Source organism: Thunnus albacares, chromosome 8, assembly GCF_914725855.1.
Source record: "Thunnus albacares chromosome 8, fThuAlb1.1, whole genome shotgun sequence".
NCBI lineage: Eukaryota > Metazoa > Chordata > Actinopteri > Scombriformes > Scombridae > Thunnus > Thunnus albacares.
In genome coordinates this window covers 15,840,775-15,868,743 of record NC_058113.1, presented here as the reverse complement: position 1 = coordinate 15,868,743, position 27,969 = coordinate 15,840,775, and the positions used below count along the sequence as shown (strand labels likewise).

Sequence of the window (27,969 nt, the reverse complement as noted above, 5' to 3'; positions counted from 1 at the left end):
TTCAGTGTTTGTGTGAAGCCAAGTTCCATTAAGTCATGTTAGACCCTTCAAGTCACTTCAGTGACACGTTTGTGTGTGTGTATATAACCACTGTCCTTATAAACTGACTAGGTCCTTATAGTTTCCATTTTTGTGATAGGCGGGGCTTATGCACCTAATTATCTATGTCCTTACAAGGATGCGTGTTGTCAGGTTGTTATATTTTCAGTTGCTTTGTGTGTATTCAACTTTTGAAGTGAGATTCTGGTAGTATGGCTCAAAATAGATTTTTTGATACTGACCACGTCTTTGTGGAGCAAGTGGAAAGGGGGGTCCATCTAATAAAGCAAAAAACTTGTTTGAAAAAAATGTCCTTGTAATACATAAAGGCGGGTATGTGTGTGTGTGTAAAATAAAACTGGTGGCCTCTGTCTTCCAGTATATCTTCCAGTATATCTGCATATCGTGTGTTTCCACCAAGCGATTACAGGTCACAAACAGCTCTTTGTGTTTGACTGTTATTCTGTTTAAAGTCATGAAGCCATTGCGCTTCCACAGAGGTAGTTGGCAGGAAGAACTGAGACACATATAGTTGAAGTCAATGCAATTTACAAGCATTTTGAAACCCCATGCCACGGCCAGTTGGAGTGTGATTAGAGTGCCAGTGATTTCAGCTTATTGGGAGGACTGGGAGCCCAGCTGGAACTACCTGTGGGCAATATTTGTTTGCAGTAGTGGAAGTAGTCAAGTAGTTTTCATTGGGCCAAAAGTTCATCTTGGTGCCATGATGTTGGCAAGGTGTTGGTAGTTATGTCTGATATTTTGCTAACCTCAGTTGCTTTTGGTTGGTCAGGTGGGACACTGCATGCAAAGGTTCTGGTCCCAAGAACATAGCATTGAGCTTCAGTATTTTGGGGAACCAGGGAAAACAAAAATGTATCACTTCTCTTCATCAAATAAAACATTAAAATGTTTACCATTATGATCATTTTTATACCTTAATAGGGCAAAATATCCTGGGAGATACAATCAAAAATCCAAAATATACAAAATATTTAAAAAAAAAAAAAAAAAAAAAAAGTGTGACAATGCTTTACTTAGGTGCAAATGAGATAAGTAATATTTTTTTACAACTAATTTTCCACTCTTGCCTGTTTAAGGGTTATTGCTCTTTTTACTGTAGTTTCTAAACAAACTACAGTAACCACTGTCTACAGGGACAAAGGAAAATGTCACCCAGTGCAACGGTGTGGTTTGATTTGTTTTTAGTTTTTGGACAGCTCAAGGGAAAAGGCTACACAAGGGAGCCACAATAGGCCCATTCTAAGACAATAGATCTAGTAGAAAAAATAGGAAAAAAGGAAGGAATGAAGAATAGGGATAGGATAGGGACAGACCTTCATGTCTCCAATATCTGACATGCAGGAGAAAATAAAAAATAAAAAAGATGATTTGAAATGCTTAGAGCTTACTCTTACTCTCAATGTTGAATTATGGTTTAAGAACTTTCTATGATTATGTTGATTAATGTTAAAAATCTCTTTTATAATCATGTGTCTTAGAATGACTATATGAAGAGTTGACCATAAATGTACTGTTCAGTGAAAATGAAACTCTTAATGATGGGAAAGTACGGGGGACTTGGGAGCAGATAGACAATCACAAGGAGGCTAAGTGTAGAAGAGGGTAGTGGAAAAAGGAAGTAGCAAAATAGAATGGCACAATTTGTATTTTTATGTCATGACTCACAACGGTGTCAGTTTTCAGTTTTCTTCTTTCTCAGTGACTTTAAGTGTAACATGCTGATTGGCTGTTTACAGTTTGGCATCTTAAAATGATCAGTTAAATAATTTGGTGCATGATTTTCAGTCCACAAGCCATTATTAACGTTATTATTTATCCATATGCTTTTCCTGCTTTGACAAGTCAAAATGTCTGCTGTGAAAGGGTCTATTCTTTCTGCAACTCAGTCTCCCAAAGATTACGTTTTTAAAGGCTACAACTGGGTTATGTTTCACATCAACGTAATGAAGAAATTTTGTTAACCAGCATATCTGGCAAGTCAATGTACTGAATGTTCTGGATATTGAAACTGTTATAGTAAAAGAAGATCTGTCATTAAGTGTTTTACTCTGTATCTTTACAAACAGGTTAATAGGGATGGTAGTGTGAAAGGCTTTCGTAAGAAGATGTTTAATTTGTCTAATTTGGCACATATTTTGTAGGTAAATGGGGACATATTTTTGTTCGGTGCACTTGATGTTACTCACTTCTCTGTTGAAAAGTCCCTGGTGGTTTGATTGGGGCCGTCACCCTTGGAGCAACTGCCTCTCATGCTATGCTTTTTGGTGAAATGCTGCCCAGCAAATACTCTCTGGCCAGGGACCTCCTCGCCACGTAGCCGGGGCTGAAGCCAAAGCCGCAGCATCTGTTGACAGGTGGAGCCCCACCTGTCAACAGATGCTTCAGTTGGGTTTAAAATAACCCCTTGAGCAGTAATGTTGACCAAAAATGGCCCCATTGACTAGTGATAGCGGATTATCCAAAGTGAATCCCAGTTGTCTCCAATAAGAGTCTGTATAACTACCCTTTGTAAAAATAGTAACTATGAGTATGTGCACTCCAGTATCTATATAGAGGGAGAGAGGTCTTGCTAGTAAGCCCTCTCTTCATCGAGCCACCATTTCAGGCCTGCCCAAAAAATCCTGAACACAGAAATGGAGAAAAACAGTTTAGCACTCTAACTCCACAATTCAGTAATACATGGTTCAGTCTTTCCACGTGTTTTCAGCAATTATTTTCCTAACATGTATAATGTGTTTAAAAGTAATCTCTGATTTTTTTTTACATGGAGTTTAATACATGACATTTATGTGCCAGAGGGTCCAACTACAGACTTCATGTCTGGGGACCCCAGGTCATATAGAATTCCTTCAAAAGTTTAAGGTACCACTTACACCTCAAAAATATGCCAAGAGCATCATGCAGTGAGATTTTTTGAAGGGGCACAGTTTCACAATGTATATATTAATGTTCCCACCAAATCACGTTGTTACCAGTAATTATCTGCTTTGGCTTCTATGTTTATTGCAATTCTATCAGTAACTATAATTGAATGACACTTATTATTAATGCTATATTGCATTTAATTACAATATTAAACAAGAAAATGCTGGCAAAAAGGCTTTAAACTCAAGAATAACATTAGCTGGTTAACATATAGTGATGTGAGCTCACAAACCACTGTTTTTACTTACACTATTTAGCTCTTGATCATTATTATTGTTGCTCGCTGATGAAACCAAACAGCACATTAACACAATCACCTCATCAAATAAGAAGAAGGCTATTAGAACAATTGCTCTGTTTTGATATATTTATTTATTTATTCATTTATTATCCCTGGTTTATATAATTGTTAATGGCTTTTATGTTTGAATAAAGTTATTAAACAAAAATCAAATGCCCTGTGTACCATTTCTGTAATGTTCTGAAGCCAACTTTCACATCAGGCCAGCTATGCAGAGATGAGAAAAGAGCCAGGGTTTTCACTTCTCTTTCTGTCACTTTTCACATGAACAACCCAGTATGAAACTGTCTTCCAGGAAAGACAGCCTGAATGTACTTATTTCCATTCTGCATTTGCAGTCTTGTTTTTTGTTTTTTTTTGTATACTTCCCTTATTTTACCTGCAATTTTGTCTGTTACCCCCAGAGGTCATATCCTCATAAACTCAATGCCACAACTCTGATATCATGTACACAGAGAAGAGTCCACCCCTTGATTTCTGCACCATTAACTCTACTGCTATTGTCTCGGTTTTCAGAGGAAGTGGCACACTCCCCACACAAGGAAACATAAAGGTATTCTTCTTGCAATTCAGCTTGCAGTTTTTTCTGTTGCCTTTAGAGTTCGTATCTTTGTCAAATCCAAAAAAGCACACCACAGGTCATCACTCTGAGGGAAGTATTTTTAGTCCGTACAAACAGCTCTGACCAGCCAGACAGCAGCTTCACCAGGTAAGATTTGGGTAGCGCTACATTATACAATGTACATTGGTCAGTATATTTTCTTTGTGCTCGGTAATAATTCAGTTGAGCAATTCTGGATATTTGGGTTTGATATATAGGCACCACCACAGGATTTTATTTATCATTGTTGTTTGTTTGGCTGACTGATTGGTTAGAAGGAAAATATAAGAGAGTGCTGGCAATACACACAATCACGTGAAAAGGAAATATTTCTGATGAGGAATTTTAAATGGTTCATGTATCGTGTTGTTTAGGATGTGTTTCATAACTATGTTGTAACTTGTATGTGGTGATTTAATATGTTATATTTTGTTTGCGTGGATGTCACTTAAACATCCCACAGTACAACACACTTGCAACAAGTCAGAGAAGTATGGAGAACGAGAGAAAGATGATGATATTCTGTCTGCTTTTGGCAGGTAACATGATTAGTTGCCCCTTTGTTTCAAATTTCTTTCCTATATACACCCCAGTTAAACTCCAGGAAGTTATTTGTTTCTTTGTATCTTCGTTACTCTCTTTCAGCTCTTTGCAGCCCTGTGTTTACTGGAGAGTGGACGGCAACTATTCCAAAAGACCTTGATGCCCTGGTTACATCCTGTGTCGTGATACCCTGTTCATTCACCCATGCTAAAGAAAGGCTGCCCCACTCCAGACTCAGGGGGATCTGGCATCGTCAAGCAAAGCCAGATGACTGCATCTATCATGAGGATCAGACGCAGATCGTGGAAAACTTTCGGGGCCGCACACAGTTGTTGGGAAATTTGGGCGAAGGAAACTGCACCTTGCTAATGACTGAAATTAAAGATCATGATAATGGCCCTTTCTGTTTTCGGATTGAATTAGTACCAACAGGGACTGAAACATCCAAAATTGACAAGTTCTCCTTTGTTGACAATTGCGTCCTCTTTAAAATGATCAGTATGTCACAAACTTTCCAACAATTCTTAAATCCATACCAGTTTTCTATGTAACAACAATGTACCTCTTTCTTTATCTCTGCCTTGTCCTTTTTTCATTCATAGCTGAAACTCCAAAACCAACTCTGATTCACCCAAAGACAGCAGTTCAAGGTCGTCCCTACACCATCACCTGTTCAGTCCGCCATACCTGCCCCTCCCATATACCTAAACTCACATGGAGCAGAGGCACTGCAGATGATATCAATGAACTTCACAGAGAAATTCATGGTGGCTTCTGGGAGGTTCAGTCCACTCTGATTGTCATCCCTGAAGAGAAGGACGACCACACAGACATCACCTGCACAGCCAAATTTAATGGACCGAAGACATCCACTGAAAAAATGACACTTTATATAAAACGTAAGATCTCATTTGTTCATTTGTCCAACAGAGAATATTTGTGAATCTTTTAAGCTTAATAATGGGAGTGGTCATATTGAAGGTTACACTGGTCCATGATGACAGAGTCCTGCTGCTATTTATTACATGAACAGTCGATCATTGGCTTAATAAGCATGACACTGAGGATACTGATATCAGCTTTAGTGTAGCTCATCATAATATCCACATATAATCTCATACTAACATTAGCTGTATTGAATTTTTAGAATGTCTATTATTTTGAAGCATATACTGGATGTTGTCTCTGCTCTATTTGTGCAATAAAGGATGAATTGCTCATATATGAATTCTGTCTGTTTGCAGGTAAAGAAAACTATAACCACATCATCATTCCTGCAGTAGTGGGGATCGGCACTGCTGTGATCTTTGGAGGCCTCTGCATTTTCATGATGAAAAAATACAAGTGAGTTAATTCATTTTACAGACATAAACTGATAGCAAGAGCACATCAGATCAGCAATAGCATCTCTCCTCTCAACCCTGTTTCATTTTTAACACATGAAAGTTTGTGAAGTTTATGTTCAGTATGTGCTCCACAATAAAAAGTAATTTTTTTTCCTGTCTGCTCAAGGAATCGCATTGCAGAGCTCCAAAGTCAGGAAGGCAGGTAAGTACAAAAAGGTTGTAGATCAGATTCCATTTGTAGTCTACACTGATATCTACCATCAGACGTCACTATAAAGTCCCCCTGACCAAAAAAAAGAAACACTGGAACTCCTTCATTCCCACTGCCATAGGCATTTTAAACAAACCTTGAAACAACAATGAACTCTTACATATGCACTATGCCACTTTGCACACACAAGTACCATGTTTTTTACTCTGTCAAAGTAATTTGTGTTGTATATTTTATTTTGTTTTAGGTATAGGTATTGTATATTTTAGTAGAGTTTTGTACAGTACGCTGTATGCTGAACCACGTCTAAGACAATTTTCTGTCACAACAGACAATAGTTTTCTTAATCTGAAATATGAAGCTGAATCTGAATATCTTTATTTTCTGTGATTACTTTAATGTTATTTTCTGTCTGTTATTTTAGCATGTGGAACCGGCTTTCCAGGATGTCTCGCAGGTGAGAGAAAACTGTGATTTTGGAGTCTTTTTCTTTTTTCATCCTTAAGAGTTGCCAAGGACAGTGTTATCTTAGTAACTTAGTAACTTTAATAATGACACATTTGATCTGTGGAAATTTCAGGATTCGTTCTGATGGCCCAGGACCATCTCATACTGATCGAAGGCAAGAGGCATTTTAATGTCTTTATCTCTCTAAGTGCGGTACAGAATGTAATTTTATTGACTCATTTTGTACTGTCCCTTCTGCAGCTTTGTACAGACCACAGAATGGTGGTCCCTCTGTGATTTGCATACAAGTGCAGAAGTGTAGTGCAGTTTTTATTTGGTTTAAGGAAGGATAAGATCTTTGCTTTTATTTATATGCCTCACATCATTTGCTTACTTTCTGTTCTCTTTTTTTTGTGCAGAAGATCTATTTGGAGCAGATTTTCGAGGTAAGACATGAAAAACTTTGATGGTAGCACGCTCGCTTCAACTGAGAAGTTTCACAAGTTTCTTCATTGCTTGGTAGTTTTTACAGTTCAAACACACTTGAAGAAACTTTTTTTGTTCTGTTGAAAGTACATCTCTGTATTTTATTCTCTGCATTAATATGTTAATTCTTTTTACTACATTATATACAAAAAAAAAAAAAAAAAACAATAAATCTACTTCTTTTACAGAAGGCCTAATGCTGACAGGTCAGATTTGGATCATATGTAAGTGTGTTTAAAAAAAAAAAAAAAAGTAAAGAATTTTTAATAGCTAATTGTTTTTTTGTAATTATGTAGTGGAATACATTTTAACCCACAGGCCCAATAACGAAAGTTCAAAATCCGGTGCCTACCAGAAAACCTCCAAGCCTCGTTTCCCATCCCCCAAAAGGTACCTGGCTCACTTCTCTTGAACCTTGGCAAAATATAGACATCATATACAGCAAAAATTGGGTTTTTTTCTAATGCCATTCTTTTTCTCTGTCTTTTTGTGTTGTTGCTGTTGTTAATGGGCCTCAGCCAGCCAAAATCCTACAATTACAAAGAGGTATTGGTGGACTACCAATTATTTCTATTCAAAAATGATATACAATACACTGGCACTATCGACATATGTCACACTAATAACTTTTATCTCTCACAGGAACTTGATGATGGTGATGATTACATAAATACTGCCGACCTCAACGTGTATGGAAACCTCTGAAAAAAAGAAAAGCATTTGTACCCACAGCAACCAACAAACCTAATCACGCTTACAATGATCATTTGTATTAAGTCCATTTACTGCTTGCAGTTTTGTTCTCTTCCATTAATTATAATAATAGCTTTATTTGTATAGCACCTTTCATACAAAAAAAATGCAGCTCAAAGTGCTTCACAGCAAAGGAAATTACATGCACAAAGTAATTTACATTAAGCACAATATATCTAATTCTGTCACTGTAACTTTATGTTTAAATATATAATATTATATATAGAATGTTTTTGAATGGCTGCCATTATGTTTCTGCATAACTGTAAGTATGCCATGTTTAGGCATGGTGTCACCAATGTTGGTCCTAATCAAAATGCCACAGTGATTTTGAATTAAATAATCTGATAATAAAATGAGGAGATTGATACCACTCTTCTGGCTGTCTGTTAAATGTAAGGCCACAGCCAGCATCTTAGCCAACAAGCACATCTTACACTCATTGTTAACATGCTGTTAATTAGATATATTTTAAAGAGCTGGAAGGCAGTTAGCTGTTTACAGCTGTTTTTATGCCTGGCTGAGCTCCATTAATATCTATTTGCTAGTGCTATTGCTAGTGTATTTTATATTTCACAATCATTTGCAAGAATGTTTCCATGTACTAGCAATGTAAACCAAGTTTGGTCAGATACATGGATTTCATTATAGAATTTAAAAACCCTCCTTGTGGCACATATCCTCCACCCATGTTTTTGGGGAAGTTAGGCTACTTAAAATGATGCGTGGCCAGGGACTTTTGCTAAAGGTGGTGGAACTCTTCATAAACATTCAACTCTAGTGGTAAGTCATTTTAGTCTTTTAAAAAAAGCTACATAAAAGAAAATTTTCAGCATTCTTAAAGTGTTATTAGTTAATATGCTGAAACACTGTATTTTAAAGCATTTGATCAAATTCATGTATCTATTTTTTTGTGATATCATTGCTTCTGCATAGTGACAAAAAGTAGCACAGACTGGTTTTTATTAGAAATCTGACACAGTTTAGACTAAATTTAAGCGCAGCCAAGCTCAAGAAATCACAGACTTGCATGTTACAAAAATATCTGTCTCTGTCTTACAATTCAAAAACAAAATGTAAAATTCTGATTCCTGTGGGGGAGAAATGCACAAAATAATATTTCTTAATAGCCTGAGATCATTTTGCTTGTAACCATGAGTGTCTCAGGAGTTTTCTCTGCCTGTTTTTCTTTTTTATACCATATTGCCTATGGCAATAACTGGCCTGAACTTAGAACACTCAAATTTTAAGTAAAGCAGTTTAACCGCTTTAGAAAGAAGTGAAATTATCTCAGTCTATTTACAAAATTGGTGTATGTTTTTAGATGTAACATAATGTGGTTTGTTTTTTTTAAGTGCCTTTAGATTGTGTGTTTTCTATGGCATTTCTGTGATAAAAAACAAAAACAAAACATGTATCTCATTATGTTATTTGCTGTTATGTTATTTGTTATTAATATACTTAATATACTGTTTGTCTGCACATCTTTGTCATTGCTGCCTATATTTACCAGTATGTTTAAATCATTAAATCATCATGTTTACCTATTAAAATATGTTTAATTAAATTAAGAATAAAGAAATAAAGAGATTAAATGTGATTTTTTTTTTCAGTACATGTACATAATGTAGCAGGCAGGCGCTGTGTTATTGTGTTATTACTATTTTACAAGCAGTCCATACAAAATCATTTGGGCTGTTCATGTACACACCTGCTGTAACATGCATGTGTGATCTCCCTTTTTAGTATGAGGTTTTTCATTGTTTTTTGGACTTTTTTTCTGTCACAAAAAACCCATTCTGGTTGAATAGTCTGTACGTTAGAGATTATGGGTGGGGCCCTTAAAATGATTCTTCTCCAAAATCAATGTACAAAGAGGAACTCTCTGTAGTCTTGAAAGGTGGCTTTTGGACCTTAACACATACAAGCAAGGATACTTTGGCTTGTACTGCTTTAGCTGCGTTTCCATCAAAAGTCTCAGGGCAGGGACTAGTGTCTAGAACTTGACTGCCCTAGCCGGGACTGTTTCTGGGCATTTTAGTGCCCTTGGTGAGATGTCTGGCGCCTCTGAGGTAATCAATCCTTTCATTATATTTTGAATTTATTATTAGGACAGCCCCTTGAGATGCAGCATCTCATTTTCAAGGGGTTCCTAAAAACACAAAATACAAAATATAACACATACATACAGAGACATTGTTACATAATAAACATACATCCTGAAGCGATGGAAAACGGTAATAGATCTAAGAGAACGAGGAAGATTATTTCAGAATATTTTCTGTCATTTCTGTACTGTGGTGCAAGTATTTTCTGTATGAGACTTTCACTTCTGGCTCCTCTGGCCACAATATTTATTTTAATTCAGTTTTTCCCCTCATTATACAACCTACACAGCGCACTTCAGGCATGCATTAAAATGAGTAAAGTAACTTAGATATGTTTTACAGCAGAATTACATATTAAGATAATTAAGAAACATGCTTGTTTTCCTATATTGTCCTATTTATAAATATAATATCTAAGTATCATAAAGTATCTTCGACAATATCCACACAGAGGATCTCAGTGTGAATCTGTTGCGGCAGGATGGTCTAAACAGGATTTCGACAGACAGGAACTGACTTCTGCATCAACAAAATACTGAAGTTTTCTGCCAGCTGCAGCACTTTATGTGGTCGCTCACTGCTGTTGCTTTCATATCATTAACTGTTTTTATTTGATGCTCCTTAGTTCAGTGATTCACAATGCTGTGCCTTCAGTGTTTCAGCAGGTGATTTTGACAGGTGTCATTCCGGGAACAAACAGCTTTTTAATTGTTTTTAGGGTGAAATCTGTCTTTTCTGGAGAAGGCACTTCTGAGAAATATGAAAAAGGAACCACAGATGTGTATCCTAAGAATATGTTTTATTTCTGGGTGTAAACTTTCAATGCATAATACTAAGATGGACATTTCTCATATGTTTTAGGTCATAAGATGTCTGGCCATTTCCTCCTGAGCTTCTGTGTTCTAGGTACTACAACTTTGTAGTGTGCTGTTCTCTCTAACATTTGTTTATCAGACATATAAAAACTGACCTGGTCTTCACATTTGTAATTCTCTCTTTGCATAATGCTCCTCTTGCAGGATACATTTTCTGCAATGCCAGGGCTTGGGTTGTAAAGATGCCAAGCCATATCAAAGGGATGAAGGGTTCCTGCCTTGTCATCCCTTGCACATTTGACTACTATCAATACCCACCCATGAGACCAGACCGTGTGGTTTGGTACCAGTATGTGAACCACGGATATCCTTTGGTTTATGACAATTGGTATCCAAATGCTGTCATTTGGATATTTAACGGCAAAACAAGTAAATATCCCTCTACATATGGCAAAGACTGCAGTCTTCAAATCAACCCAGTGGATTGGCATCACCACAGACAGAAGATCTACCCCTGGGTAGATCCAGAGAATGTTGGGAAGAGTACCTACCGATTCTATGATACAACTGTAACAATTGAAGTAGTGGGTAAGTTGTCAGGGTGAGCTCATAAAAAATTAAAAATTTAGGTGGATTATATTTATTTTCATTAACACATCTTCACATTTTCTTTGTAAAGACAGGGCAGAGAAACCAGTAATTACGATTTCTGGAGACATGAAGGTGGGACAGTCTGTGACAGTGCAATGCAGTGTTTATCACACCTGTCCCACATATCCACCAAAGCTGAGTCTCAACATCCCAGGACGCACCCGTCTCACTCATAGTTCCCTGTCTGATGGCACATCCAAAACCACCTTGACAATCAAGTTGAACATAGTGAAAGACCAGCAAACTGTGGAGTGTGACGTTCGACACACTGGTGGTCGCACTGCAAAAGCGTCTCGAACCTTTAATGCTCAGTGTAAGTGATGGGTGTGCAAAAATAAAACCAGTTTTCCTTTAATGTTGACCTGAAAATTTAAACCTTTTACCTTTTATATCTCAGGCTCCATTTTACCACTGACTATCAGCGATACATCAGAAGAATTTCTTGAGGGATATCCCAAAAAAATAACCTGCACTTCCTCATACACATGCTCTCAACATAAACCAACTCTCACATGGAACGATGGTAGCATGCCAGCCTCCACTACTGACATCAAGAGTGGAAATGCTCAGTGGCAAACTGTCTCCACGCTGACATTCACAGCATCAACTAATGACCATGGAAGATCTCTGACATGCTATGCACGCTTCATTGGACGAGAGACGCAGCAAACAAGCATTACCCTACGAGTTAAGAGTGAGTAGAAATAATAATAATCTTTAACAACTGAACTTTATTTACTTGGTTTAACAAATTGGTTCTTCACATAAAATATTTCTTTCTATTTTCTTAAAGGAAATATGCTGTCCCGGGGTTGGTCCTTCACCACCCCTGGCAGCATCACAGGTATGAGAGGTTCCTGTGTCATCATTCCTTGCAGATTCACTTACAGTACCTCTCAACCTGCTGACCTCCAAGTTATATGGTTCTTGTACCAGAGCAATGGATACCCACCTGTATTTAGCCAAAGACAGAATGTTATTAGTAAGTTTCGTGGGATAACCAGCTTGACTGGATCTGTGAGCGAGGGGAATTGTAGTCTTAAGATTGAGAGCCTAGAGATGTCACACAACCAGGAGAGACTTTATCCATGGGTGGATAAGAACCCAATTACCTCCTACCACACCCAAGGTTTCACATTTTATGATAAAACGACTCAACTTATTGTTTCAGGTAAGTATCTGGGTGCATGTTCTCCATCCTCTTATTATATTCCAAATTTCAAAAACGCAGTTATTCAAATACCTATTGATGCTTTGATTTTCTAGACCATGCCCAGGACCCACAGCTGAGTCTCAATGGTATCCCCAGGGTGGGAGAGCAGAGCACAGTGTCCTGCAGTGTGCAGCATACATGTCTCTCTCTTCCACCCATCCTGAGTCTAACTGGCATACCTGGAACCGACCATGTTATGGACACTCTGGTATCTGATGAGATTTGGGAGAGGAAAGTGGAGCGAACATGGAGTGTAACAGAGGAAAACCAGGGTGTGAAGTGTACTGTTAGTTACCATGGTGGTCAGAAAGCCACAAGTGAGCTCAAGCTCAATGTCCAATGTGAGTACAACTTGAGGCGATGTGGTATTTGAATTCAAATGAAAATGCTGTTGTTTAGAGGTCAGCATCACTTTCGCATTTCTGCTCAGGTCCGTATGACGACATCAGGATGGATGAGTGGCAAGGCGAGGCGACAGAGGGTGTGGCAAAGAGTGTGATTTGCTCTGTTTCCTACAAGTGCGAGAAAAATACACCAAACATTGTGTGGAATTACAAAGACATGCAGTATTCATTACACACTGAAGAAATCTCTAGCAACACCTACAAAACAGTGTCAAATCTAACCTTCATTGGCTCTCTAGAGGATGATGGTAAATCTTTGACCTGCACTGCTCGGTTTATCACTGGGGAGACTTCAGACTCTGTAACACTTCATATAAAAAGTGAGTTTCTACATGTCATACATTGTAGTCAATAAAAAATGGGAGAACATTAGAGGAAGATTTTATTGACAGTGCCTTGTTGTCATTTTTTCCAGAATATGAAAAACCAATTGAAGAAACAGATCCACATGAAAGAGACAGTGGGTGTACATCTCATTTAATTAATTTCATTGCCATATTACAACCCAAGTGGACTCATCTTTACAAGCAATCCAACATGGCCTTTTCTCCTTTTACAGTGTTGAGCAATCTGGCTGCTGACGTTCCTTTCAGATTCACCGCCCTTACCCGCTCCTGTGTGGTGATTCCCTGCAGCTTCGAGCACCACGAGGTTCTGCCTATGACACGTGGGATCTGGTCCAAAAAAGCCGGGGGTGTTGTCTATCATAATGGCAAGAGCAATGTGCTTGACCATTTCAAGGATCGCACCAAACTATTAGGACATCTGCAGGAGGGAAACTGCTCACTAGAGATTGATGACATCAAGCCCTTTGACAATGGGCCCTTCTGTTTCCATGCAGAGAGAGGAAACGATGGATACAAATTCAACAACAGCTGTGTTTTTATTGTTATGAAAGGTCTGGAGTCAACACTAACTATTTAGCTTAGTGAAATATGTCAAGCTATTCATCTGTTTGCTTCTAATCTAGAAAAAAAAGTACTCTTCTTTGTGTCTCATTTGCTCAGCTTCCCCAGACAAACCAGTGATGACCCCAGTCCCAGCAGAAGTCGATGCTGGCTCTACAATCACTGTCTCGTGTTCTGTAACGCACACATGTTCCTCACATCCTCCAGTGTTCTCATGGAGTGTCCATGAACTCACCACTGAGGTCACACACACCTGGACGCCGCAAGGCATCTGGGAGACAACTTCCACAATCACTTTCACAGCTGCTGGAGGAGACGGACCCCAAGACCTAACTTGCACTGCCATGTTCTGGCGTGGAAAGCAACAAGCCAGCACAGTCAAACTGAATGTGAAGGGTTAGAGTAAAAAAATTCATCTGTCATGTTGTAATATTATCATATACTGAGTTGTGTTATTTCCTTAATACATTTGCATGAGACTCAAATGTTCCTTCATCACCAGGATCCCTGATGTACCAGTTGAGAAGAAGTCTCCCAGTAGCTACTCCAGTCTCAATTCTAGTTCTGATTATTATCACCTTAGCTGCAGTGTTTGGAGTGGTCATCTATAGGAGAAGGTAGGTGTCGATTCAGAATGTGCTGATATAGTGATAAGATCAGCAATACACTGATGGTGGTACTTGTCTATTTTAGAATGCAAAAGTCAGTATTTACTAGTGTATTGGCTCTAGAGTGAAAACATGACAGATTTTTACAGTATTTTTTTCTAACCAACAGGAGGCATACTGATGATTCTATGAGACCACCTCCTCGACCAGAGAAAAGGTATGTAGTTAAAGGATAGGTTCACAATTTTTCAAGTCTGTCTTAAGACAACAGTTAGGTTCCCATATGATCACTGAAACATGTTTTGTTTGCTGTCATCATTCCTCCTGCTCATACTGACCATTAGAAGATCCACACTGTCTGTCGAGGGGAGACTCGACACACAGTGTTTTCCTGTTCAGTGGCAGTGGAACAATCATAATAAAAAGAGTGAATTTGGCACCAAAAAGATGGTAACTTTGAAAGATATCGTCTTGATTTGACTTATTTGGATGGCTGCATTTTAGCTTCAAATAAACCTAAATACATTTTTGCACAGAAGGTACATTTTGGATTCTGGCCCCCATCACTTACATTGAAAGTGCATTATGAAGGGATCTCTTAATGGTCAGTGTGAACAGGAGGAATAAATACAGCAAGAAAAACATGTGTCAATGTTAATTTGGGCAACTGACTGTTGTTTTAGGGCAGACTTGAAAACTTGTGAACTTATCCTTTAAACCCAAATGTGCAGAATGATGACATTATTGACAACTAGATTTCAGTTAGACACACTTACATCAAGGAATTTAACATTTATAACATAAATTATACAATTAGATTTGACAGAAAAGGCTTTGCTGTTTGAGAGAGGTCTCAAAGAATTGGAGAAGCATCAATGATTCTGCTGGGAGAATTAATCCCCCTTAAAACACACTCATTAAATCAACAATACTAAAAATACAGCACATGAGAAGGAGGTTCGGGTGGTGGAGGGAGTTGCGACAGAAAACAGCAACAGAGTAAAGGTACGGTTTCATTACATCTGTTCAACAAAATTTGCTGGCAGTCGGCTCTGACAAAGGACATTATGTAATGTTTCTGATACTTGCAATAAACAAATATTGATCTGAGCGATCACAAACTGTGAACAGTGTATGAGAGCATCTTCAGCAGAAGCAAATCGGAAATGGAGAGAGTATTCATCGGATGAAGGTGTAATGCGACTATACCTTAATAGTGAGAGGGTTCAGGGCCTAATGGTGGTGCATGAGTAGGCCTATGATTGGACACAACTAGTCAGCTTTACTTGAAGAGTTTACCAACTTTTATGTAAACAGTGTCACGGCTCTTGTCAATCAGATGTAATTGTCTTTTTAATAGTCAGCTGATAGCCAAACTGTTTGTGAATGAGCCAGAGATTGTGAAAAATGTAAACCAGCTAATGCTAACTGTATGCTCCACATACTGAAAACTTGATCTTAATTGTGACTGAACCCACATGTCCTGTATTTCCACCAAAAAGCATTTTAAATATCTGTTTCTGCCATTCAAACATTCACAGGAGATCGCTATGGGGTAGATTATCCAGGTAAGCTTGTTTAATAACTGCCTTTTGTTGGTCCCACATCATGCCAGATAAAAACAATGATTAACTGTAATCTATGTACAGCCTTTTAAACTTGTGTCACTTAAAATAATTCCTCTACAGGCAGCTTTCTTTACAAAGTGGCCAAATACGGTAGACCTATAGTCTTCTAGCAAATAGTAACACTTTGCTCTCCATACAGGCACTCCATTTGGAGCAGATTTTCCCGGTAAGAACACTTTTAATCCACTTTAATTCACTTTTAATCCACAATTGCCTCATGTTTACATTTCTATCCTCTTCAGTAGAGCAGATGATGGTCGCATTGGTTGGCAAGCTGAGAGAAAACCCAAGTAGGTGCTCTCAAATGTTGGTTTTAGTTTCCGCTCTCACTGTTAAAGTGGCTGTCTGTTTTAAATTGAATTGACACTGTTCTCATAGGAATTCTTCAACCTTCTGTTTAATGCAGTTACAGTAAGAAATCTTAAACATAAATTTAAAGTATCAATTACATAATTAACATTAATTACCCTTGCAGACACCAAGGCAACAGTGTGAACCTTGGTGTTGGCTATTCATACATGTTAAACTATGCTACACTGTTACATCAAACAGTCCGAAAAGCAAAGACCAAAACTAATATTGTTCATGTGGATTCCCTCCTCCTAGAAACAACACCACCACTATAAATTACGATCCTCCAATCTCCAAACGTTTTCCTTCCCCAAAGGAGTGAGTTTTAAGTCACTTCTATTTCTTTCTGTTTTAAATGCCTTTCCATTGTTCTTTATATTGTTATGTGTTATTTATTATTCCTCTTATATTTGTGTTTGATCAAGTAATCGGAGACCTCCTCGCCCTGCCAAGCCTGAGGTTAACTATGCAGTGGTGAGTGGAAATGCCCAAATCACATGTACATGAAAAGAAAATTAACTTTTGCCATTACTTTTACTTTCTGGACACAAGCTAGTCATTTCATGTTTCACCACCAACCATTAAGAATAAGACATCCAACCAATAACTCAATCGCTGGTTTTTCAACAATGCTCACCTTTCTGCAAAAATTTTTTTTTTTTTGCGTGAGAAGTGTTACAACCACAGTTTGTGCTGTTAATAACTAACATGTCAAAGCTGTTCCATAAAGAAAATGTGCCTGGTTTCCTCTGTTTACACCACACAGAAACTTTTGGTTTCATCTGACCCAAATGCTTGTTGAAAACAATGTGGTTACATGATGTTTCCTGACCTGACTTATTGCTGTTTTTCTGCAAAGCTACAGAGAACAATTTGAGATTGTAATTAATCTCAATTTTCTTCTAATTTATTGCAGGATTACCAAGTATATGGCAATATTTGAGTTCTTCAAGATATCTTGTGCTCCACGATGATGTTGCTGTTATTATTTTACATTTATATACGCCCCCCCCCCTCCCCTCCCCCCCGCTGTGTGTTTACAGGTTTAAGTTTGGTTTTGGGTATTGATTTCTATGAGGTTTATATGTTGCTATGTATAATGTGTCAATAAATATAATACAAAAAAAATGATTTCATATTACTTATTATTATTATTATTATTATTATTTCTATGAAAGGCAAAAACTTTTTTGTTCCGAGATCTCGGTTTGTTTGTTTTGTTTTGTTTTTATTGTTCTTGTTGGGACCCGAGGCTTAAGAATTGAGGTTGAAGTACACTGGGCTTGAACCTAATTGTCCTAGCTAAATTGGGTTGTCATATTGAAGTTCAATAATTCCTGTCACAAGTACAGTGTAATACTGTAAATGGAAGAACATATGCAAGGTTATTGTTCTAATAACTGAAAAGAAATAAGGTAGGAAAAAGAAAGAATAATACACTACATTTAAACATGAAGGTTTTCAGTTGTTGATGTGAGTTATTAAACAAAGGATTAAGTGATGTCATTGTGTACTATAGATTTTAACACTTTGATGCTCAGGGCCTCAAGATCAGGAACTAATGCAGGACCCAACTTAAAGCTCTTAATGTTAGGCTTTGGTGGAGCATATTCCAATATTCAAAGTTTCCTATTTCGAAATTTAAATTAATATAATTACTGCAGATCAACTGTTGTACAGTTAAGAGGCTTTTTGGACCCTTGGGGGCATAAGCCCCCATGACAGTGGTATGTTTGCCCAGTTGGTAAAGGCTTGGTCACATGAGAATTTAAACCAGTGAAAATCACTTAATTGAATCACCACAATAGATGAATGCGAGCTTTAATATGCATAAACTGAAATTTGACCCTTTGATCAATGTCAAGCCGTCTTGAAAGTACTGACCTTTGAGGGAAGGGAGAGCCAGACAATCCAAAATGGAGAAAGTTATTGTAGCTTATTAGCTGTGTACCATCCACTTTATTTAACCTCCTCTGTTTGAGTATAAACTGTTCCACAAAAGAGGCATGGTTTGCAAGACAGGAATGAGTTAAAATAACTCTAAAATAACTCTCTTGCATGAGATGACTTCCAATGCTTGGAACAAATGCCAATGAGGAGTAGACGGCCCAGTACAGACAAAATAGAAAGAACCCCAAGAGCTTTTGTGGCTGATTAGTGCTAGCATATTCCCAGCTACTTCATCAACTAGCCATACAAATAATCTCTACTTCTAAAGAACCACATATGTTATTGTGTGAAAATGCGCTGATAAAGTTCGCTGTGCCACTGGACTGGAAAAATGTACATTTAATCATCTCTGTAGTTGCTATATAGTCCAAGCTTTTTTGTGATCCATAGGCCTTACTTATTCCCATTTGGCTCAGCACTTAATAATTAACACAATAACATAAATAAATATTTATATATAATATTCTTTATGCAATAGTTATGCACCTATGATACCAAGCCTTGGCTGTAAGCTATGTGTGAATGTACTGTGTCACAAATACAAACCTGTATTAACTGCCTGTTATGAAAACTTTGTCCACTTGATGGGGGTAGACTTTTGATAATTGTTTCCCATAAAGCGTTCCTCTACTCTCTTCAACTGTACTCTCAGTTTTACATGACAAAGACACAGTTAAAGATTGGGGACAGGCTGATCAATATCTGAGGACGATCTATAGATGCAGACATCATCAACAGCTATGAAAATTTTGATGGGGGGCTGTCATCTTTTACAAAAACTATGAAAACTAATACAGTACACACTCTCAAATGGGCCAAGATCCTGCCTGCACTAAATGACATTTAACATTAAAAAACAACAACATACATTTCTTCTGAATCATTCTCTGGAATGATCAAATTAAAGCCATCAGTAGGATAGTCCATTCATAATTCTATACATATTTATCCTGTCACTTTGATATTAATGTAATTTTTTGTCATATAATAAATAGACTGTGAACGGACAAAACAAAAAAATCATAATGTCCACAAAAAAGGTACAAAAATTTAAAAAGCATTTATTATAAGCGGTTACATGATAAAAACAAGACCAACACGCATTGACTGCTTACACATGCATCAAGAGCACTTGATTTGTGTCACATTGTTCTCAGAAGCACTTCCTCATTTGTTTCTCATCAAAAAATCTCAATGTTTGATTTAACCTGTTTAGTCAGTTCAGATCCAAAGTTGGTCATTGTGTCTCTCATACAAAGCAGATAACATTTAGAACCTATCAGGCATCTCATTTGACACAGTGAATTACAATAGCTATTTCTAGTTGAAAATCTTAAATTTAAATAAATACATTTTTATATAAATTTATATAATATTTTGAAGACTAAACAACAAAGATCACTGAAACACATGTCTGGAGGCTTTTACAAGGGAAAAACCTCTAGTTATGTCTCTATGTCTCTACAACAACCACAGCCTTTATTATCCTAATTCTTGCTTGTGGGCATTTCACCACTGGGTGTTGGCTCAGTTACAATCACTTATTAATCACTCAAGTTCTGACTTAATTTTACCGTGAACACCCAAGACAGTACACACCAAATTGTCTGATCTTGTCAGTCATACTGGTGCATTTATGCAAATATAATTAGGGATCTTAGCAGATTAGCAGTTTGCTCATTATGAATCTTATCCAAATGACCTTCATTCTACCAACTTTGTATCCTTGTTTTATAACACAAAATTGGGAAGTAAATTTTACATTTTAAACTTTTGAATGAGACTGAGAAAGGATTTGGAAAACTCACAACAGAAATACAGCAGAAATCAGAGCAGAAATTAAAGACATTTATTCATTTCTAATTATATAAAAGTTTTAAGGTTGATGATAGCACTCAAAAACACCAAAATTATACATTAACACACTTTCTCCTTGTTTTACTTTAAAAAAAAACAGAGAGGGCTGTTGCTGACAATTACTCTATGTAAGACAGTTACTAATATCTTTATGGGCATCATGCAAAAAAGGAATCAACCAGTTGGAAACTGTATGAAGCAGGAAACAGAGGAAAAACATAACTTTACTAACTAGTATTGTCATATTTCGCTTGCTATACTTTCTACTTTCTCACTCATCGGTTGAAAAGATAAACAAAGGGGTGTGAGCGACAAGAGGCTATGTGAAGATGAAGAGGAAAACTGAAGAGCGAATCAGTTAAGAGAACAGAACCAAAGAGACCAGCGGGGCCACCAGGAGCAGAAGGCCAGCACTTGTGCTGCTGGCACTGTTGCAGTAATCGCCCAGACAGCAGCTAACTTCTGCTCCAACGGTCCCTGTTATTTGTGCAGCTAATGCATCAGAGCATATGAGCTTGGATGCACAGCCCTTCACGGTTGTCTTTTGGCCTCCTGCATTCACTGAGAGAATGAAGACATAATGTTTGTGAGTGAGCTTCAAGTTAAAAATCAGAACCACATAACATTCCTCAGAGCAGAAGAAATACGTGGGGCAGAGGTAGAGATAATGCTGTAGGCCAATTACCTGATGTTGAGATGCAGTAGTCCTCATTCCCCTCACAGTTTAGAGTTGCAGTGCACGTTTGTCCATTGCAATGATAGCACTTTTTACCATTGGGATTGGATTTACTGGGCTCTGTAACATAGAACAGACATTGTTCACATTGCTTAGGGAGGGTTTTTGTCTAGCAGGCTATTCTGTGGATATTTCTTAATATTACCCTGCAGATTAAAGTGTAAATAAAATCGTATTAACTTAGAGATAAATAAAATGTAGAGATCTGTCATTTGTTTATTGTCTGTCAAGATGTGATCATGAGATCATGACTGGCCCATTGCCAATGCAAAAAACTAGACCTGGAGATAAATACAAACCCTCTCTCTTACAGACAGACAGACACACACACACACAAAACGCTCCACTGTGGCAGTTGGGGGTATCGTGCCCTTAGGCTCCTCTATAGCAGATGGTGATGGAAGGAAAAGTAATTTTCTTTGTCGTGTCTTGGAATTTAAGGCTTGTTCCTCGAACATTGTCTGCTCCAAACCTTTTGTCTCAGGTTTGAATACATGGGACTGGCCTCTAGAGTCCACAATACCTACATTCATATGTCAATATAAACAAAAGAAAATCTGAATTTTATGTTTTAGCCTGAAACAACAGATTCTTTTTAAAATTTCAAACATGAAAAGTTCAACCATTTATTGCGATACCATTTAAAGTTTTTGCTCAGGCAGCTAAATGCCAATTTTCAAACAATGCAGGACTCAGTGCTAAGAAGCAAGTAAATATCAAAAGACAATACAGGTAAGTTACCAGGGACGGGTTCCTTGTTGCAGAGGTCAGTGGTGCAACACTTGCTGGCAATTACAGTTCTGGCCACTCCGAAGTTGACTGACATCTCACCACACTGATCAGCGGTGACACAACTTTTCATTGAGACATCTGACACTTTTTTACCACCTGCAACAAAAAGAGCAGTTTATGTAGACTGAGCCAGCTTGAATCAGTTTTGCAGTATTTTCAGAAATTAAAATAATGTACCACTAAACACCATACCTGCATATGCAAGCATTCTCATTGCACCACACTGCAAGGGGCATTCTTTTGTCTCTGTGCAGCTTCCTGACATTGTCTTTTCACAGTCATAGCACATCAGGGTGTAGGCTGCTAAAATACAAACTCAGATGAGTTTAAAAAAAGAAAAAAAAAACTTCAAACAGTTTTTCTCATCCACAAAGGGTAGACAAAATAATTTCAATGCATTAACTCTGAAGTTACACTGGCAGCACAATTGAAAAGGGGCCGAAACATCTTAGCACAAGCTGTAGGTGAGATGGAACTGAGAGGAATAGCAGTGACCAATGGCAAAATAACATATCAGGTTTGGACACTGCTATTTTTGACACATTTGTACAGGCAAATTTGGCATTTCAAAATGACATAAAGATGAACAAGAGAACAAAATGAAAACTTGCCTTTAGGAAGAAGCACAATCCCAAAGATCAGCGTAAGGAGATGCATTTTGTGATGGTGGGAAGCAAATGACTTTTAGTTGTTGTTAGCTGTTACGGCTTTATAGTGTTTCTGAGAAGGAGTGGACTTCATCGCGAAGCCTCCTCCTTCATTCCTCCTCTTCAGTAGTGACAAGATGTGATTCTTAAAAAAAGGCTTGTACATTTACTTGAATGTGGAAATGTATGTGTTTTAGTGCATTTATTTATGTTTTTGTATTCATGTTTTGTAGATTTTAAAGTCATAAAGCCATATAAAGTCTATGGCTACAACAAAGACATAAAAATAGATACAAAAATATAGATACAAAAACTGGTACCTACTGTACAGATAGACCAACTGCAGAACCAATAAAATGCAGAATAAAAGGCATTTACTTTCCATGTTTTACAGCTCCTTTCATGCTGAGCAGCCAGGATCCACCCAGTGTGATTAGCTTTATGCAGTTCAAATCAGCCTTCTGGATGCCTGCACACAAAGCTAAAAGCAACCTATGCACACATACCTAAATGTGTGCACAACCCAGTATGAAGACTCCTTTTCCCCTGAACATTTATTAGTATCACTTCTCATTGACATTCAGCAGTCTGTAAAATCTCAGGCCTCTTTTCTGAATCATCTTATCAATTGAGCTTATTACCATTTTAGGAGCATTTTCAAAATGTTTTATCAAGAGTGCACAGTGGCAGGTACTGGCAGTCTCTCTCTGCAGTATAAATATAGATGCTCAAAACATAACTAAAAAATAGTCACTTCCACTTCTCTACATTGATTGCACAAGGGCATCTCATCAATGTGTACTAAGGCATACCCTGAAAACGCTCAAGGATGTGGGCGGAATTTATCAGACGCCAGTGTAACAACCTCAGCATCTGTGTTATGTGGTCGTACTTCCTTTTACTAGTTAAAACTCTAGCAGCTGCATTTTGTACTTGCTGCAGTCAAGTAGTCTAGCTCAGGGGTTCTCAATCTTTTGTAACTTAAGGCCCACTTCTGATTGTTGAAAAATTGAAAAAAAGGACCACCTTCCTAAATAAATGAAAAAAAATCAAACAAACAAACAAAAAAAACCATAACATGACAAAAAACTGGGCTGTAAATATTCTGTTTACCCTCAGTGAGACACTTGGGTTTGCCTCTGGGAAAAATCAAGATGTGGTGAGAGGCTGACATGCAGAGTAGCATCCAAGTTGCTTTCAGTTTGCTCCTTGCCTTTGATTTTGTGACACTTTGTGTCACAATGGAAAACTCTGACTCACATAAATAGGTGGTGGTGAAAGGCAACAGAAATTTGATTGCCCATTTTGACAGAGAGAGATACTGACTGGCAGCCATTATCCTGAATGAAGCAAGGTCAACTTGTGTGAGCTGAAGCTTCAAGCTGCTGTTTGCAGATAGTTCCATCAATTAATTTTCCAACACAGTGGATAGAGCCATGTCTTCTGAAGCAGAATCCACAGAGAAAGCTAGCTGGCTAACAGTGGCAAAACAAGTTTGTCTCTCCCTAATGATGTGTCGTGTTTGGCGTGGTGATATTAAAATGTAACTGGTCATTTAAATTATGCATTTTAATTTGATGTTTTTATTTATTTAGATATAAAAATGACTGGTTTTATAAACTTTGTAAATTATCAGAAAAAATCATTTTAACTATTTGGCAGTACCACTGCTTTCGCGGCCCACTAGATGGCGCTCAGAGCATTTTCAGCATCCTCCTGGATAATTTTAAATATGCTATCAATGTTGCTCTGGAAAGTGAGGTCAGCGTCCAGGATGACGCCAAGGATTCTGACCTGTGTGACACTTTCCAGAGACATTTGTGACAATTTAAAAGAGGTATCCTGTCTGTTAGCTTTTCCCCCAATAACCAGGATTTCTGTCTTGTCACTGTTTAACTGTAAAAAAGGGCTCAGGTTACCGGGGGACAGGGAAATATATGGCTGCATGTTATCAGCATAATTATTGTAACACACATTGAGTTTCTTGATAAGTTGGCCTAGAGGCAACAAGTACAAACTGAACAATAATGGGCCTAAAATTGACCCCTGGGGAACACCGCCTGAGACAATATATATATGTGTGTATATATATATGTGTGTGTGTGTGTGTGTGTGTGTGTGTGTGTGTGTGTGTGTAAATATATTTTAAAAAATAGTCATTTGTGTCTCTTCAAATGTAAAGTGATGAACAGTCTGCATAAGACTAAACATAAACTAGAAAATGCAATTTCTGTAGGAATTGCGTGTGGTTGCTGAAAGTGGATTTAGATTGCATAACTGGAAGCTGAACACTATTGAAAAATCTAGCAAGATTGAAATCAGCAATGGGTAAAGTTGAACCTACACTCTCATGTTTTTAAGACAGACATGCTATGCACTGAGCTAACATGTCACACAGCAATGTCAGGCCAGATTCTGGTGTTTACTCTGTCAATTGCATGAAATTGACAAAAAAGCAGTCTCATTAAGCAGATTGACATCACCTGGACTCCTTCATCCTACAACTCTACTGAGTTCTGCCCTAAGCGGGGCTCGAACTCACAGTCTTTGGATCTAAAAGGAGTACAGAAATGACATGACCTTAAATCATTGGACTACTCACACATGCTGTTTAGCACAGGAAAAGATGTATTTAACAAGCATATCAATCCATATTTTAGGTAGTAATGTTAAGGTAAGCTAGAGAGGAATTGAATTCTGGTACAGGATAAAGATGCAAGGCTACTTTGTACATGAGAGCAATATTATGAGGAGCACTGCAGTGAGCAGCTATCGAACACACAACCTTGTCATTTAAGGTGAAGCTGATCATGAGAGCAGTGTTATAAACCACTGAGCCAACAGTCATTCACAAAAACAAGAGGAAAAAATCTCCATTTTGATGAGGAAAATGTGTTTGTCTCAAACCAGAGCTTGAAGCCCAGAGATTTGTACATCATTAGTGAAAGCAAGACTAGTTTAACATGAGAATGAATAATATGTGTAAAAAGTGTTTGAAGGAAGAGAGAATCTGTAAGTTTAAGAAACTGCAGTGAGAGAAAACACACATCCTGCAAACTGTATTGCAGTCAATGAGAACATTACAGCGACTCTCTATCAATTAAGGTTCAGATCTCAAAAACTATAAGTCCTATGTGAAATGTATTTACATTTTGAGAGAGAGGAGGCTTGTGGCAACATACTGATATGTGCGTGAGGAGTTAAAATTGTGGAAGTGACAGCTGTTCAGAAAAAAAATTCTGGTCTAAAATTATCTGTGCTCTCCACTGTGCCTGATCACATGATACACTGGTGAGACCTGACAAAGTCTGCAAAACTTTTGGGCTTAAATTGCTGAAAAACTACAAAACAATCTGATAACTTTGAAAGTTCAAAGTTTTGTGAACATTTTACAGTTTGAATGGCGTCTGTACGATAAGGGACCTCTGAGCAGTAGAGTGTCAAAGTGACCAAGGTTCCAACTCAGTTGGACAGTTCGTCCCATAGACTGCCATTATAAATTTTAATGTTTTAAAAAATTATGTAAAATTGCTGAAACACGTTACATTTCAGAAAAATACAAGGCACACATCTGCTGAATGAGTTGCACAGACTGACAGTTGAATGGTTTTTATAGCACAAAGTATGCAGCAGTTGAAACGCGGCAAAAAACGTAGGGAAGACGGAAAAAGAATAAAGAGTGAGAAGAACAATGTTCAAATACACCTTGACAAAAGGGCACTTTGGACATCAGGTGAGTTGCCTGCATAAAAACATATCAGAGAAGAGTACTACTACACCACCATCTCTTCTATCACACCTAAAACTTAAAATATAAAACCTAACTTTATCTTATCTTATGTTTATTAACATTATCAAGTGGGTTTATTTTCCATCTTATGTACATATACATGTTTTTATATTAGTTTTATGTCTTTTTTGATGTGAAGAACTTGGTGCGTGTAAATTATTTTGTTGTAAAGCACTTTGAGCTGCATTTTTTTTGTATGAAAGGTGCTATACAGATGAAGTTATTATTAGTATTATTAAAAACATTTTTAAAAAAGTTAAATTTCAGTGGTGATACCTGTTAGTGTAAAACTAGCACTAGAGTCCGGCCAAGTTTCAGTTAAAAGCAATATGTCCAGCTTATGATCTGTAATTAGGTCACTAACCAGTGCAGCCTTTCCTGTGAAAGATCTCACATTTAATAAAGCAAATTTTAATGTTGTCTCATTCAGCCCAGTAGCTGAGACTGCAGTCTGTCAGAGAGAGGCGTTAATCTGAGTCAAAGTTTGATGGTTGGCTGACCTGTGTACAGTTTTCTGTATGATAAAATAGGATCACCTACCTTCAACAACTTGAATAGGCATGATGGGATGGTATAGGGATACAGTCTGTGGGTCATTGTGGTGGGGGATATTACTGATGCCACCTATCCTCCAAACACATCATAGAGACTGCAAATGGAGGACAGTGTTTTTGGTGAACAGTCTGGTGCCTCTATCGTTTGGATGGTTATCACTCCTGTACAGGTTCTTTTGGGTCCAGAAATAGTCAAAATTATTAACAAACCCAATTCCAGTGGCAATACAAAAGTTCAATAGCCATTGGTGAGCACTGAAGAGACAACTGAAATTCCCACAACTTTTCCTCTGAGAGGAAATGGGGCCTGAAAGAATACAGAGCTTTCCATGGCTCTGAATACTATCAGTTAGTGTCTCATAGTCTTGTTGGAGCTTAATTGACTGTTTAAGTCTAATATAATTTGTGCCCACATGAACAATAATAGTATGGGCAGTTGGGTGGATGTCAGTAAGAACAGGGATGAGTTTAATCATGTCCATTATTCTTGGCACCAGGCCAGCATTATGTAATTCCATTTGGCATTTCCACAAACCTGATGATAGAGTCCCCAACTAAGAGAAACTCTGGTTCCTCATCTGCACAGCCTTTACTGTAGACGGCAAGGTTAACATATTAGAATCAGATAAACTTTTACAAACATTTTTACTCAAAAGAGGGTCTGTGGATTTTGAACAGGATCTTCTAATGGTCAGTATTAACAGGAGGGATGATGAGAGCAAGCAAAACCTATTTCAACATTCATATGAGCACTCGACTGTTGTTTTAAGACAGACTTAAACAACAGTGAACCTATATTGTAAAGAAAAAAAAGCTCATCTTAATTGAACTTTTTACAAATTCACGTATTGCATATACATTTTTTGCTCACATTTAATTTGTAATATGGTATTAGGAAAGTTATTTATTAGCATTAACCCTGATAACAAGTCAGTCAACGCAATATTTTAGTGGTTTTAGGGAACGTAGTTGCTCCAGTTAGCCTATATTGATACCTGCTAAAAAAAAAAAAGTTTTTTAAAAATGAAGAGATAACTAGAGATGAATTCAACAAGATAAACCTGCCTTTGAGTGGAAGCACATTGCTATGAATCAGTGTGGACTTGAGGTTGAGGAAATGTCACAGGATGACCTTCATCTCCCCAACAAAGGCCTTCAATTCTACAATGAAGGATGGAATTTACATTTAATGTTTTGTTTATTTAAATTAGCTCAACACAGCAAAAGTCAGCATTTCTAGTCTTACTTTAAAGGTAGTTGGATAAGACACATGTACAGAAC

General features: G+C 37.6%; 3 protein-coding genes across 10 annotated transcripts; 2 read left to right on the top strand and 1 right to left on the bottom strand.

Annotated features, from left to right (window-relative positions):
* Positions 1-3,706: 3,706 nt before the first annotated feature.
* On the top strand, positions 3,707-9,158 carry LOC122987074 (myelin-associated glycoprotein). The gene is made up of 13 exons (XM_044358721.1): positions 3,707-3,998; positions 4,354-4,429; positions 4,536-4,931; positions 5,036-5,332; positions 5,678-5,777; positions 5,946-5,981; positions 6,415-6,447; positions 6,571-6,612; positions 6,857-6,883; positions 7,112-7,147; positions 7,242-7,313; positions 7,442-7,469; positions 7,566-9,158. Exons 2-13 carry the CDS (start codon positions 4,384-4,386, stop codon positions 7,626-7,628), a joined length of 1,176 nt encoding a protein of 391 aa, XP_044214656.1. The 5' UTR covers positions 3,707-3,998; positions 4,354-4,383; the 3' UTR covers positions 7,629-9,158.
* Positions 8,408-17,462, top strand: LOC122987050 (myelin-associated glycoprotein). 7 transcript variants are annotated; one of them, XM_044358676.1, is made up of 19 exons: positions 8,408-8,459; positions 10,646-10,690; positions 10,804-11,187; positions 11,279-11,563; positions 11,648-11,944; positions 12,044-12,421; positions 12,517-12,804; positions 12,894-13,187; positions 13,283-13,327; positions 13,427-13,765; positions 13,875-14,171; positions 14,278-14,392; positions 14,553-14,600; positions 15,925-15,951; positions 16,151-16,177; positions 16,257-16,301; positions 16,618-16,680; positions 16,788-16,836; positions 17,279-17,462. In XM_044358676.1, the coding sequence occupies exons 2-19, from the start codon at positions 10,654-10,656 to the stop codon at positions 17,303-17,305; spliced, it is 3,045 nt and encodes a 1,014-aa protein (XP_044214611.1). In that variant the 5' UTR covers positions 8,408-8,459; positions 10,646-10,653; the 3' UTR covers positions 17,306-17,462. The 7 variants fall into 7 exon arrangements, 3 of the variants coding, with proteins under 3 accessions (XP_044214611.1, XP_044214607.1, XP_044214608.1); XM_044358672.1 differs by having other exon boundaries at positions 16,254-16,301; XM_044358673.1 differs by lacking the exon at positions 8,408-8,459 and adding an exon at positions 9,653-9,748 and having other exon boundaries at positions 16,254-16,301.
* A 1,891-nt stretch (positions 17,463-19,353) lies between these two features.
* Positions 19,354-22,497, bottom strand: LOC122987096 (urokinase plasminogen activator surface receptor-like). 2 transcript variants are annotated; one of them, XM_044358753.1, is made up of 5 exons: positions 22,309-22,497; positions 21,890-21,997; positions 21,647-21,793; positions 20,855-20,965; positions 19,354-20,730 (listed from the first exon to the last, which is right to left on the bottom strand). In XM_044358753.1, exons 1-5 carry the CDS (start codon positions 22,352-22,354, stop codon positions 20,528-20,530), a joined length of 615 nt encoding a protein of 204 aa, XP_044214688.1. In that variant the 5' UTR covers positions 22,355-22,497; the 3' UTR covers positions 19,354-20,527. The 2 variants fall into 2 exon arrangements, with proteins under 2 accessions (XP_044214688.1, XP_044214687.1); XM_044358752.1 differs by having other exon boundaries at positions 21,890-22,000; positions 22,309-22,494.
* Between the last annotated feature and the right edge of the window lie 5,472 nt (positions 22,498-27,969).

Excerpts from the sequence above, each read along its gene's own strand:
- LOC122987074 (XM_044358721.1), top strand. The coding sequence starts at position 4,384 with ATGGAGAACGAGAGAAAGATGATGATATTCTGTCTGCTTTTGGCAG. Across the intron at positions 7,148-7,241 it reads AGGTCAGATTTGGATCATAT|GCCCAATAACGAAAGTTCAA; the intron begins GTAAGTGTGTTT and ends TTTAACCCACAG. Across the intron at positions 7,470-7,565 it reads AATCCTACAATTACAAAGAG|GAACTTGATGATGGTGATGA; the intron begins GTATTGGTGGAC and ends TATCTCTCACAG.
- LOC122987050 (XM_044358672.1), top strand. The coding sequence starts at position 10,654 with ATGTCTGGCCATTTCCTCCTGAGCTTCTGTGTTCTAG. Across the intron at positions 10,691-10,803 it reads CCTGAGCTTCTGTGTTCTAG|GATACATTTTCTGCAATGCC; the intron begins GTACTACAACTT and ends CTCCTCTTGCAG. Across the intron at positions 16,681-16,787 it reads CGTTTTCCTTCCCCAAAGGA|TAATCGGAGACCTCCTCGCC; the intron begins GTGAGTTTTAAG and ends TGTTTGATCAAG.
- LOC122987096 (XM_044358752.1), bottom strand. The coding sequence starts at position 22,354 with ATGCATCTCCTTACGCTGATCTTTGGGATTGTGCTTCTTCCTAAAG. Across the intron at positions 20,966-21,646 it reads CAACAAGGAACCCGTCCCTG|AGCCCAGTAAATCCAATCCC; the intron begins GTAACTTACCTG and ends TCTATGTTACAG. Across the intron at positions 20,731-20,854 it reads CTACTGCATCTCAACATCAG|TGAATGCAGGAGGCCAAAAG; the intron begins GTAATTGGCCTA and ends TCATTCTCTCAG.